This window comes from Leucopleurus acutus (assembly GCF_964270905.1).
Source record: "Leucopleurus acutus genome assembly, chromosome: 14".
Taxonomy (NCBI): domain Eukaryota; kingdom Metazoa; phylum Chordata; class Mammalia; order Artiodactyla; family Delphinidae; genus Leucopleurus; species Leucopleurus acutus.
Window position 1 is genome coordinate 78,608,673 of NC_139156.1, and position 14,035 is coordinate 78,622,707.

General features: G+C 39.7%; 1 protein-coding gene across 2 annotated transcripts in view; it reads left to right on the top strand.

Moving 5' to 3' along the window:
* Positions 1 to 6,842: 6,842 nt before the first annotated feature.
* HEATR1 (HEAT repeat containing 1) overlaps positions 6,843 to 14,035 on the top strand; it is a gene marked incomplete at its 3' end in the record, with an annotated part of 47,346 nt that continues 40,153 nt past the window's right edge. The window contains exons 1-8 of one of the 2 annotated variants that reach the window (XM_082854594.1): positions 6,843 to 6,951; positions 7,254 to 7,427; positions 7,998 to 8,214; positions 10,054 to 10,195; positions 11,713 to 11,814; positions 12,256 to 12,396; positions 13,186 to 13,397; positions 13,553 to 13,686. In XM_082854594.1, the coding sequence (XP_082710720.1) occupies positions 7,286 to 7,427; positions 7,998 to 8,214; positions 10,054 to 10,195; positions 11,713 to 11,814; positions 12,256 to 12,396; positions 13,186 to 13,397; positions 13,553 to 13,686 (1,090 nt within the window). In that variant the 5' untranslated portion in view covers positions 6,843 to 6,951; positions 7,254 to 7,285. Of the gene's footprint in view, positions 7,175 to 7,253; positions 7,428 to 7,997; positions 8,215 to 10,053; positions 10,196 to 11,712; positions 11,815 to 12,255; positions 12,397 to 13,185; positions 13,398 to 13,552; positions 13,687 to 14,035 lie in introns of both variants that reach the window. The other variant, XM_082854595.1, reaches the window with a different exon arrangement.

Sequence of the window (14,035 nt, forward strand, 5' to 3'; positions counted from 1 at the left end):
TTTATATAATATTTGTCTTCTTATCCAGGAGCATAATATAGCTATCAATCTTCACCACTCATTCAAATCTTTCATTTTAATTTTCTAAAGGTTTTTATAGTTTCTTCACAAAGATCTTGTGAATATAAGTTTTCTCTCAGGTACTTCTGTGTATGTGTTTGCTATTGGAAATTGACCTTTATTTTTTTTAATTTTTTTAGAACATGTTGGGGGTAGGAGTTTATTAATTTATTAATTTATTTTTGCTGTGTTGGGTCTTCGTTTCTGTGTGAGGGCTTTCTCTAGTTGTGGCAAGCGGGGGCCACGCTTCATTGCGGTGCGCGGGCCTCCCACTATCGTGGCCTCTCTTGTTGCGGAGCACAGGCTCCAGACGCGCAGGCTCAGCAGTTGTGGCTCACGGACCCAGTTGCTCTGCGGCATGTGGGATCTTCCCAGACCAGGGCTCGAACCCATGTCCCCTGCATTAGCAGGCAGATTCTCAACCACTGCACCACCAGGGAAGCCCGGAAATTGACCTTTATTTTGTCAATTTGTTTTGCTACAATTACAGATAAAATGTTCTTGACGCCACATGTGTGCCTGTGCGTCTGTGTGTATATACTTGCACTGATCTGGCTTCCCATATTCCATACTATATCCAGTTGTTTTTAGAACTGAACCCTTGACTTTTCTAGGTATATAATCATGTCACTAGGAAATAATTGTATTTTTGTCACTTTATTTACAATACTTAAATAATTCCATAAAATGGGTCGTGAAACTGGCTACAACATAGAGTTACACTACGAGAAATATTAGTCTGGATCCCAAATTGAACTGAAAATAATTTGAAATCTTCATAGAATCCTTTTAAAAATACCAAAGAAAGAATCCAAATGTAACACAAAACAAAAGGTTTTTATTTTTTCTATTTACTTCTTGTCTATCTAATATCATCTCACACAGGGAACTGCTCTTCAATTTATCCCCAAAACTCCTCTCTCTGCCCCACATTCTTCTTCAAATCCAGCTCACACAGAGCCAAGTCCTTCCCCCACCAGCACCACCCAAAGTTTCCTGGATTTTCTGATAACCCTATTAATTCCACTTTGCTGGCTTTCTTGGTTCTCTACATCACCATTCCCTAACCAACAAAAAAAATCTTTCCAGTGGCAAATATTCAACGGAATTTAAGTTACGATGGGCCTGGGGCAGGGGCGGGAGGTGGATTCAGGCTACCCACACCTACCGTTTAGTGTACTTATCAAACAGATGACTTTGAATGCTTCTCATTAGCTAAGAAACTATAAACATTTTAAAGTCCCGTCATTCTCTAAAATAATGTTGAAAACATTATTTTTTATTACGTTATAATATATGGAAGAGTTAATGAACCAATTTTTATATGATTGTACATAATTTTCAAATTTAAAAAGTTTGAAAACTGCTGCTCCACAGAAGGTACCTGGAGGTATAACTGAAAGCACTCCGGGGTCAGGAAAATGCTCTGGTGCCATCTGCTGGTTCCTGAAATTATACCAGTTGCTCGCGTTGATTTCCAAACCACTTCTTTCAACTCCCAGCTCCCTACCAATGGCTTTCAAAATAACCAGGAAAATCATTGCAATTTTGGGTGGCAAGACCACAGTGCTCAACCTCATAATAATGTAGATTACTTTGTTTGGGACACAACATGAAGAAACAAATTCTTAACTTCTCAGTCATTGAACTAGTCATGTATTTGTTGGCCCTTGACTAAAATGTAGATTTCACATGCTGCGTTTACAGTGCTAATTAGGTACATCTTACTTGGTTTGTCATCAATAGATACATTTTTAAGGAGACAGTATGCCATCAGTTGTAATACATGATGCAAATAATCTGCTAAAAATACAATTTTGAATTTTCTGAATGATTTACTTTTATTATAGTTAGAATAATTCTAAGTTATTCCTGTAACAATGCTACTCTTACTTGCATTCTGATACATATTTCCTGAACAGGAAGGAGATACAGATAGAGCTTACACACATTTACATTCATTCATTCATTTGTTCAGCTCATAAATATTTATTGTCAACCATATATACCATGCACTTTACTGTGTAGCATGGATTCAGCCATAAACTTGAGGAAGCCCTGTCTTCAACACCATCCTTGGACGAGCATAAGGTCTGAACATGGATATCACAAATACATAAGAAATAATTTTTTTTTTAATGTGGAAGCGTGTCCCTCAAAAACTGCCACTTAGGTCTGCACATCCTATAACTCTGAATCTCCAGTCTCTGATTTTTGTATTTAAATTTCAGGGAAACAGGTCTCTTAACCTGCGTCCTCAAATAAAAGAAAAAAGCCTGTTTGAATGTTCTGGTTTGTGGATTGTACTGTTTCTGGACACTGCTTCAGAGTAGGGGGAAGATTTGAATCTGGAAGTGCTTAGATAAGAGAAAGGATAAATTGATGAACTTGTCACAATCTTCCTTTCAGACTGCATGTACACATTAGATTTTTGCATAGTAAAGTATTATTCCTAAGTAGTTCCAAACATGTAGTTTCTTGTTTCCTTTTTTTTTTTTTTTGCGATAAGCGGGCCTCTCACTGCTGTGGCCTCTCCCGTTGCGGAGCACAGGCTCCGGACGCGCAGGCTCAGCGGCCATGGCTCATGGGCCCAACCGCTACGCGGCATGTGGGATCTTCCCGGACCGGGGCACGAACCCACGTCCCCTGCATCAGCAGGTGGACTCTCAACCACTGCGCCACCAGGGAAGCCCATCTTGTTTCCTTTTGTTTTCCAATTTATGGTTCTGGAGGTACTCAGGAATTACTGTACTACAGGTTCTCAAAAATTGGATGTGGTAGCTGAGGATCCTTTAACCACATTAAACAATTCATAGGACTCTTACATTTAAAAACAGGTAGATATAGATATAACATGAATGAAGGGTGATACTGATTCTTTACACTGGCAGCTAGAAGGACATGGATTAATAAACTTGTGAATAATTTTTTATGAAAATATTTTATTGAAATAAGGTTATAAAATTTTCCAAAAAATTTAAAAAATACTTTAACTTAATTTAATTTTATTTAAAATGTTCTCATTATAATCTGTACTTTTGCATTCTTGAAGATAATTCTCTTGAGAACAAGTGAAAAATGATGTATTTATTTTTACATAATTTATATTTTATGAAAATATATTCAAATTTTGTACACTTTGAATGTAATTAAATTTTATTTTTAAATCTCTTTTATCATTTTTGCCAATAGAACACAAATAATACAAGTCTGGATTAAACAACATAATTGGTAATTTTGCTGAAATGAAGGCAAAATTTTATGGGCTAAATATATAGGATATGTATTAGCTCTACATATCTTTATTACTCATCCACAATCAGCAGCCAATCAATATTGTACCCAGACAGTTACAATGGTAATTAAATGCTGCCATCTTTTGTATTTCGCTGTCTTTCGGCCGTATGAAAACATTTTCATGTTATCATTATAATTGTTTACTTGTCAAAATTGGAGGTTATAAAAAAAAAATTGGAGGTTATAACATATCCGAGGTAACAGTGTGTGAGGTTCATTTATAACTCTTAAGTATTTAGACTGACAGGTGTGTGCCCCTCTGTATCCTTGCCCTGGCTCCAATATCATAGGGGCAGGCTCCATGCCAGCCTATATGGAGACAGTATTCTAGTGAGGGGATACGAGAAATAAATAGATATGCAAACAAATCAGATCATTTCAGGTAGCCGTAAGTGACATGAGGAAAATACAAGCATGGTGTATTTGATGGGCAGAAATTAGCCCTCTTGTGATTGGAGTAAATGTCAAGATCAACCCTAGCTGAGATATCTCCACTTTATCAAGAATTGTCACTCAGGTCTTAGCATAAATGTTCCCTCCTCAGAGGGTACTTCTCCAACCACTCAGACTAATGATGCCCTCCCTCTCTGACCCCTATCATATGGCTTTGTATTATTGTCATCAGACCCCTTATTACATTGCCTGATGGTTTTCCGATTTATCTGTTTGCCTTTTATCTGTCTCTTCCTGGTGGGATGTAAGCTCCCCAAGAGTAGAGAACTTACCTGTCTTGTTCACCACCATATGCCTAGCCTGGTATAAAGTACACATGGAATGAATCAAAGTATCCGTGCTCTGGATTAAAGGGGAGTGGAGTGAGGAAGGGCTTTTTAAAAGTCCTTTTTAAAAATCCTTTTAAAAAGAACTCATTCATTCAAATCACTTATGAATTTGCTTTTTTGGGGTAGAGTCCTTGCTATGAAGAGTGATTGAAATAAGGAGTAGAATCATCACTCTGCCATATGACATCCCCCATAAGATGTAAGAATGCATGGTTAAAATACCGTCTCTGAAAACAATGTTTACACTTGCATCAAGAAATGTGTATCACGGGCTTCCCTGGTGGCGCAGTGGTTGAGAGTTCGCCTGCCGATGCAGGGGACGCGGGTTCGTGCCCTGGTCCGCGAAGATCCCACATGCCGCGGAACGGCTGGGCCCGTGAGCCATGGCCGCTGACCCTGTGCGTCCGGAGCCTGTGCTCTGCAACGGGAGAAGCCACAAGAGGCCCGCGTACCGCAAAAAAGAAAAAAAAAGAAATATGTATCACTACGGCTAAAATTTTGGATTTAATGAATGTAAAATGGCACAAGGCATTAAAAGGATTATAAGATAGGAGGAATTGCAGAGCTACAGATGATCTCTAACCAATATTTTAAATTCAAATAACAACTGAGAAAGGACACTTGCTCTGGTCCTCGGCTGAATAATCAAACCAGGAGACAGGCTTATAATCACAAAAACTGAGGTGGTAATAATCAGAAAACAATTAGGAATATATCAAAAGAATTCTTTTTAAATTCTGGAGAAATTAGATGAGAATTCTAGAGAAATTCTGGAGAAAAAGATGCAACTCAAGATCACGGCATATTTTTTTAAATCAAAGCTTTTTGAAATGAATATTACGTTTATGGATCTCTGACTTGTTCTTTTTACTTTGCTAGTTTACTTCTTTTTAAAAAAATATATTTATTTTTGGCTGTGTTGGGTCTTCGTTGCTGTGCGTGGGCTTTGTCTAGTTGCGGCGAGCGGGGCTACTGTTTGTTGCGGTGCGTGGGCTTCTCATTGCGGTGGCTTCTCTTGTTGCAGAGCACGGGCTCTAGGCATGCGGGCTTCAGTAGTTGTGGAACGTAGGCTCAGAAGTTGTGGCTCGCGGGCTCTAGAGTGCAGGCTCAGTAGTTGTGACGCACGGGCTCAGTTGCTCAATGGCACACGGGATCTTCCCTGACCAGGGCTCGGGCCCGTGTCCCCTGCATTGGCAGGCGGATTCTTAACCACTGTGCCACCAGGGAAGCCCTGCTAGTTTGCTTCTAAAGTAAAATTCACACGGTACCATACACCATTGGAACTGACATAAAAATGGTTGAACCAAATACTTGCGGTAACTTTCCATTTATTTTCACTTTGATGAAGCTTTTAAAAATAGGATTTTTTTTTTTAGGCAAAACCAAATATGTCTTTGTGGATAAAAATAGGCCTGATTTTCATTTCTCACTACTTTCACTTCTCCCCAAACTGACTGCTTTTGTAAAGAAAAAAAAAAATTCCTTTGAGAGATCTGTTGTTAAGGATGAAAGAGATACCACCAGAACTTGAAAAACCACACTACAAGGCAATCAACACCCCATGCAAAAGGAGATTATTAACTCTGTAGAAATAACTGAAAAGATTTTTTTGGTTGTTTTAAATGCTGTTAAAGCAAAGCACAACAGAAGATTGTGTTCACAAAAGGGAGAGATCGGCACGGAGTATAGAAGTGAGCCCCCCAAACTGTAACTGTTTTCAACAGTCTCCAGGGAGGAATACTGACACCCTGGCATCGAAGAGCTCCACATCCTAAGAGAAACGAATGCATCCACAAAAGATAGGTAGGATATCCAATTTCACTCCTGTGTCCTGTGCAGCTTCTTGGAGAGGCCAGTTCACTCCATTTGGGCACATACTGCTGCTGTGGGAACAGATTGTTGTATATCCATATGGGACGCTCGTCAGCAACACCAATCTATAGTGACACCAAGAAGACCAATGGTTATCTGAGGCCGGCAGTGGGGTGGGCATCACAGCAAAGGGGCAAGAGGGAACTTTTTAGGGGCGATGGAAACTTTCTATGTCTTGAATGGGGAGATAGTGTTACCTGCTTATTCTTTTGTTAAAACTCATCGAATTGCTAAACTGAAGTGTGTGATTTCATTTGTAAATTACTTCTCACCAGGCTTAGTTTAAACCAACCAACCAACAAACAAAAAACAATGCGTGGCCTCCAAGAATGCAAAGTGGAGGAAGGGATGGCCCCCAAGCCCCTAGACGGGTGTGTCCAGAATGTGCGGAGCGGCTCGCACCGCGATCAGTAGCTCATCGCCTGAAATTCGTAGCTTCTTTTCGTTTTATAGAGGAGGTAAGAAACAGAGAGATGAGAATTCGGTGTAGCTCACACCGCCCAAAGGCGTTAGCGTGGGTATACGAACCCGGGCTGTGACATCACTGCGCGATGCTGCCGGTACCTAGTAAAAGCTGGATACGTATATGCTGAATGAGTGATTCCGGCTACAGAACCTTAAAGCACACAAAAGACCCGCCCAGAAACTGAAACTTCCAGCCACAAGCCAAAAACGGACCACTAGCTCCCAGCTGGCGGACCGCAGATCCTGAGCCTGAAGTCCCGCGCGGCGGAGGGGCGGGGCTTCACTCCCTGGGGGCGGAGTCGCCTTTTTTCATTCCGGCAAGCTTGTACCTCTTCACTTGCCGTAGTGCCTGAAACCGGAAGTTCGCCCGAGGAGTGGTCCACATTTCCGGGCGAGAGCTGGACTTATTGGTACCACGTGGAAGCTGCTGAGAAGATTCGTTGGCCTCTGAGTCCTGCCCCAAGTCGAGCTCCGGGTGAGCAGGAGCTGTGGGTCGGAGTGGTGTACAGGGGAGCGTAAGGTGCCCGCGGGTTTTCGAGTCTCCGCGGAGTCGGGGCTGAGAAACGTTCGGCGCGGCCCCCGGGGCTGTAATTAGCTGTTAACGCTGTTGCTTTAGTGTTTGCACCTCCGGCGTCCGCGAGTCCCTGGGCAGCAGGTGATGTGCCCGCGACCGCGTTGAGTACGGAGGAAATTTGCTTGTACGTGAGACATTTGCTGCTTACTGTTAAGCCACCTTGTTAATTTTGTAGAGGCGTCTCACGGGGTTATGTTTCTTAGCCTGTGTGTTTAGAAATCCGCTGGCCTGAAAGATGACGTCCTTAGCTCAGCAGCTCCAACGACTCGCCCTCCCTCAAAGTGATCCCAGCCTCTTATCTAGAGATGAAGTTGCCTCTTTGTTGTTTGACCCCAAGGAAGCGGCCACCATCGACAGGGACACCGCCTTTGCCATTGGTGAGCTACCCTTTAACTTAGGAAAGCTCTGGGAAGCGTGTGTTTCCAGGATGTTGGTGTATTTTCTTGTTTTCTTTTCTGACCCGCCCTCTTCCTCAGCGGTTTCTAACTTGCTAACCTCATTTACGTTGTTAAGGGGAAAGAGAATAACAAAAAGCCATGCGCTAGATGCGTGAAATGTATATAGGCAGCGGCATCTGAATGTCACAGGTGATAAACAAGGTTGGGGGGTCGTCTAAGCTGTAGAAAGGAGGAACAGTCAAAAGGGGCGGGAGGCTGTGGCTGGAGGGTTGGGGAGGAGCCTTTCTAGGACTGGCCTAATTATTGTATTGAAATTGTATTGTATTGAAAAAAGAAAAAAGGCCCCCTGCCAGAAGGTACTTTCTGTTCTCCTAGTTGGTGAGATGAGATTTATTCTCTATGTTGGAAACTAGAAATCTGTGTTTGGGACTGTATTACAGATTATATATGCTAAAAGAATTCAGAGTTTTAGGCGAAAGTAACACTGTAAAAGAGGGGTGAGATGAGTTTGCTCACAAAGAATTGTTAAATAAAGTGGCCTTTTCCTAGGATGCACTGGCCTGGAAGAGCTGCTTGGTATCGATCCTTCCTTTGAGCGTTTTGAAGCACCGTTGTTCAGCCAGCTAGCAAAAACCTTGGAGCGGAGCGTTCAGACCAAGGCAGTGAACAAACAGCTGGATGAAAACATTTCATTATTTCTTATCCACCTATCTCCTTACTTCCTGCTGAAGCCGGCACAGAAGTGTCTGGAGTGGTTGATCCACAGGTAGCAAATGGAATTACGGAAATAATTATGGGCTAATAACATTTATCTTTTTAAATTTAAAGTTTAAAGTTGAAAAATCAGGTGTATTAAGAGATTAACACAATTTGTATTGGGTGAGGTAAGCATGCCCTTCTACTGTTGAACTCATTTCTGTTGATACTAAGAAGTAGAACTACTGAAGATCTTGAGTAAGTAGTCTAGCCTCATTAGTTCTGAGGGGCTTGTGTCAGTTTGCCGTTACAAATTGTTACTGCGTATTTGGGGCAAAGAGTGTTATTAAACCTCTTGCCAAAATAACAAAAAAAAAAAAGGTTTGGGAACAGGGTAAGAGTATTCTCTAAAATACCGTAACTTAAGAAAAGCAATAATAGCTAATATGTATTGAACATTTGTACACCAGGCCTTCTGGTAAGCACTTTGTGTGCATTATCTCAGCGCTCACGACATTCCTGTGGGGAGATGCTTCTCTTATCCCCATTTTACAGTTGAGAAGACAGGTGTAGAAGAGTTAAGTTGGCTGAGTCACATGACTGGTAAGCAGAGATGCAAATTTTGTTTCCAAGGTCTGATCTTTGCTTTGGAAATTGTCTCAGTAAGTTTATTCAGTTTATTTTCTCATTTATTTGTATTACATTGGTATTACATCATAGTTGACACATTTTAATTTTTTCTCCTATGTATGTTTTAAAAGTAAAAAGGCTTCCACTTCATTAATTAGAGGCATGGGGGTAAGGGAAGCCAGTGAATCATTGAGAAAACATAAGTGTAACCTGGGTCTTCTCATTATCGTATCATTAGATTCATCAGACAAAAAAAAAAAAATCAAACCTGTACTATTTCCCTCTGTCTAGCATTTAATTTACCCCAAATAGATCGTTACTGTAAGGAGTACTTTTTGCGTTTGGTTTTGCATTTATTAATTCAGGTAACTTATTTATTTAGCAAACAGTAAGTTCAATACAAGGATGAATAGGCTGCCCCTTCTTACTCTTTTGAAAGAAATGCCACAGTAAGGGTGTATACAAAGTTTGGGGCATGTGGTGCTGCCTGAAGTAGTTGAGGAAAGCTTCATGGAGAAAGTGATGTCTTGGCTAGTACTAAAGCCATATTATAGAACTAATAAAAGGCAAGGGGTGTGGTGCTGTAAGAAAGGTACAGGTGAAAGGATAGGAGAGTTTAGACAGATGTAAGAGGGATCACCTGGCTGGCAGAGTTAAGAAAAGCATCTTGAAAAAGAATGCATTTGAGCCAGATCTTAAAGACTAGATAGGATGTAATGGATCTGACAGAGTTAATAAATCTGTTTTACGTTATTAGGGTGGCATGACCAATACCAAGTTTTGTAAAGTTCATGTACAAATTAAATATGGTTGTAATTTGATCTTTTTGTTTTATTCAGAGAAGATAATATGATTTTCTTTATAATTAGTCTTCTGGTTTTAGGATTATGATAGTTAGGTGAAGTGAGGAAACTAAGCTGTGGAAGGTGAACTTTGGAGCATGGAGAGAAGCTGAGTGTTGCTGCCCACTTGACCAGTTTGGTTTTCTGTTGGTTTGACTGCAATGATCCCAAAGTCACGTTAATGTAATAATGGATTTAAAAAAAAGTTGAGAGACAGTGAATGGATGTCAATTTTGATAGTGAATATTTTAAAATGCATGAGAATTGGCAAACCCTGTTGAGTACTTTCATGCCTATGCTTTAGGTGAGCTATACCTTGCTTATAGTTGTATTGTTGCTTTAAGTGGGTTTAGCTCATTGATACACCGTTTGGACATGTAAGGACATACACGCTTGTAAGTTTTGTGTCAGTTAGAAGTGTTTGCTTTTTTCCCCAGGTTCCACATCCATCTTTATAATCAGGATAGCCTCATTGCCTGTGTTCTCCCATACCACGAGACAAGAATATTTGTGCGGGTTATACAGCTTCTAAAAATCAATAATTCAAAGCACAAGTGGTTCTGGTTATTGCCAATTAAGGTATGATTGTTGAATGACATGTATCTGTAATCCTTGCAAACCTTCATTAAAGGTATAATTTGGAAAAAATTAAGTCTTTGGTGCTCCTGAGAGTAGACCAAGTATTACGTCCATCACTTTTATTTCCTAACTTCCAGTTGAAACTGTTATGAATAATAGCTGGCTTTCATTTAGTACCTGATATCAGGATAGGCAATTTGTATTATCTTGGATTCTCACAAAATTCTGTTTTTACAGATGAGGACAGGTTCAGAGAATTAAGTTACTTGCCAAAGTTCATGTAACTCTAAAGTGGCAGAGTTGGGATTTGAATCCAGATCTGATTATAAAGCTTGTCTTTCCACTATACCGTGCTGTCTGGCATTTTAAATTTTGGAACTGAGAAGCTTAAAACAAGTTAGAGGTGAAGAAAGGCATAAAATACTTACAAAAATTAAAGGGATAAGGATAACTTGAAGGACTTTGGAAATTATTAAAGTTGTGAAGAAGATGCTAGAAAATTAATTTATAGATGAATAATAGGATGGTTGTCTTACAGGATAGCTCTGGCTGAGATCAGATAGCATGATTTTGTAGTAAAACAACTGACTTGCCATTATCACTTTGTTTGCATCTATAGTAGAGGAAAGCAGATGTATGTTGTTAGCAAGAGTTTTACTGAATGTTGAGCACGGCGATTCAGGCCAGCAGGAGGGCAAATGGGGATGAAAGTAGGTTAATAGGCTGGGCCTGTGGAATGAGTTAACTTGATGGGTGATGACAGGAGGTCCATGGTCAGAATTAGTAAAAAGAAAGGGAATGGGAATTTTTAATTAGAAGAAAAATTTAAGTGTTTGAATGTAAAGCACTTGAACTTAAAGAATGTTCAAGAAGAGAAGGCCAACCTAAAATAAAGCTTCTTAATCCAACTACTCGACGTTCACTCTGCTAATAACATCAAAATTATTTTTCCCCTAGTCTACACACAGACCCTGCTGTTCTCTAGGCACACTTGTTTCAGGTATCCAAACCCCCCTTACCTATTAAAGTTCACTTCAAATTATTTTTTCATTGATTTATTCAAAATTTATTGAGCACTGATACATGCCATGCACAGTGCTAGGCAGTGGGAAGAGCAGTATAAGTTGACCGTGCTCCTCTCTGTTTCTATTACTAGTGTTATTGTGAACCAGTGACGGAACCATAGCACATTGGCTCAAAAACCAAATTTAACCAGTAGAGTTACTAAGAATCTAGAGAATCCAGATTTAGATAAATACATATCAAAATGCAACACGTGATAAGTAAGCGTTTTTCACTGAGTACATCCACACTCATTGCTTGGCTTTCTCTTGAATTTCTAAAGTTAGCACAATTTTATGTGTTAATTTCATCTTTACCAACGGCGATAAGGAAAGACTATATTTCGTATTTATGAACTGCAGCAGTTTGAAGCTGTTACTTTGGTAGGTACTTTAAAAATACTGATGAGTTGATGAATGTCTCAAGTAATAGCTGGTCCTTTCTGTCTATAATAGCAATCTGGAGTGCCCTTAGCTAAAGGAACTGTGGTTACCCACTGCTACAAAGATCTCGGATTCATGGATTTCATTTGTAGTCTGGTGACAAAATCTGTGAAGGTGAGTAGTAAATTGTTTCATGAACATATAATTCCATTAGCAGGTTGCTTCCTCTTCATACAGAAAACAAATGAAGACCTTCTCTATAATGGTGGGACTTTGAAGAAGTGCCCTTTTTTTAAAGGATCTGCTGTTTTGGAGCATGAACAGTGATCAGTCTTTCATCAGCAAAGCTGTTTTTCTACAAAAATAAATTATTCTCTTCCTGGCCAGATTCTATTTACAGTGACTGTTTAAACAAAGACACAGTCTAAAAATGTCAGGAAGGTTGTTCATTCTTGTCATATTTCATTGAACTGTTAGATGTGTTTATGTAATGTTACATATGGTAAAATTAAAGTGTCAGCCTGAAGTAGTTGAGGAGAGCTGTAAATATTTTTATACTTTCATCTGATTGGCCTTTCACTCTTAAAACTGTGTGTGGTTTGTGGTTTTTTCCAGGTTTTTGCTGAGTATCCTGGGAGCTCAGCTCAGTTGAGGGTGCTCTTAACTTTCTATGCTTCTACCATCGTGTCTGCTCTGGTGACCGCCGAGGACTTATCCGACAATATAGTCGCCAAGCTGTTCCCATATGTTCAAAAGGTTGGCCCTGCTCATGTGTAAAGTAGATTTTTTTGTACCTGAAGGAATTTTCTTGCTTTTGAAAATTTCACGTAGACATCAATGTTTTCACATTGACAGTTTATTTCAGGTGGTTAATGAGATTTAATTTATAGGTAAAAAATATGACTTCTTAAAAACTTACCAGAGTGGGATCTTAGGGCTCCTTAGGGATGAATGTTGGCTGTTTGGCCCTGCCATCTTCTCCCAGATCTGTTTTCTTAGCAGTCATGTTACCTCAGCGGAAAGAGAACGGATTAGAAAATCTCTTCAGGGCAGAGGCTCTCTTACCATTCCGTTTGCATTGACTTCTGCTTCTCGGTGTTTCTTCTCCCCAAGTACCTCATTGCGTCCCACCGTCCCGGATTCCCGATGGAGGAACTGCTTTGCTTCCCACTAGTGTCCCAGAATTATTGTCTTTAATTAGGCACTGTTTTTTTCCTGATTGAAGTCTCCCTTACACAGGTGGATGTTTTCATATAAAAGAAGACTCCTTGGCTCCTCTTAGGATGTGTTGTGGAGGTTTGAGTTGGGAGACCTTCTGAGATCCCTTCTGTCATTCAAGAGACTTGTCTCATTTCCATGTCCCCTCAGGAAAAGGGGCCAACATCTTGATTTTTCACTTCCGAGGAGCGTTGACTCTCAGTGTGTGTTAGGTTGTATTAATCTCTAATCTATGATGTTTCCAATTTGTCAAAGTAAAGTAACATTTTAAGTAGGATAAAATAACAGAGTTTGTCGTTTTTCCCTTATATTTTAAAATATATTTAGGGATTGAAATCATCTTTACCAGATTACAGAGCTGCAACGTACATGATAATATGTCAGATTTCGGTGAAAGTGACCATGGAAGATACCTTCATCAATTCCTTGGCTTCACAGATCATCAAAACACTGACCAGAATTCCCTCTCTGATCAAGGATGGATTGGGGTGCTTGATAGTGCTCCTGCAGAGACAGAAGCCAGAGAGCCTGGGGAAAAAGTATGTATAATTGAATTGGCAATGATAATAATTACAAGTGCATGGAGTTATTCTGAATAGTTTTTTTTCATAAGATAAATTTTACACTATTTTTAAAAATTGCCATTCATTGTCTAACTTGTGCAGTCAACATCTTATGTCTTGCTTCTTCAAAGGCCATTTCCTCACTTATGTACTGTTCCTGATCTTGTTACACTACTTCACGGGATTTCTGAAACATACGACATCAGTCCTCTTCTGCGTTACATGCTTCCCCATCTGGTTGTCTCCATTGTTAATCATGTTACAGGTATGTGGTTTTACATGTTGTGTCCAGAAACTTCCTTTCTCAGATGCGATTCTCTTAAAATAGGAACCATATCCTTGTTAATATCTTTAAGATATTTAGAGTTTCTGCTAATTGTTTTTGTGTAATGTATCTATTTTTATGAATAGAGAAACATTTGAGGTGGGAGCAGGTTTAAAGAAAATCCTTGTTAGATGAATAATATGCTCAGTTTTTTGTTTTTTTTTTAATATGTGTTCTCACACAGTCTCTACATGAAAAAGACTGGAATTATTTTAAAACAGAACACTACTCGGTACAACTTACCCTTCTCATTTAGGTATTTAATGAACTTTAGTGATTCATGTACAAT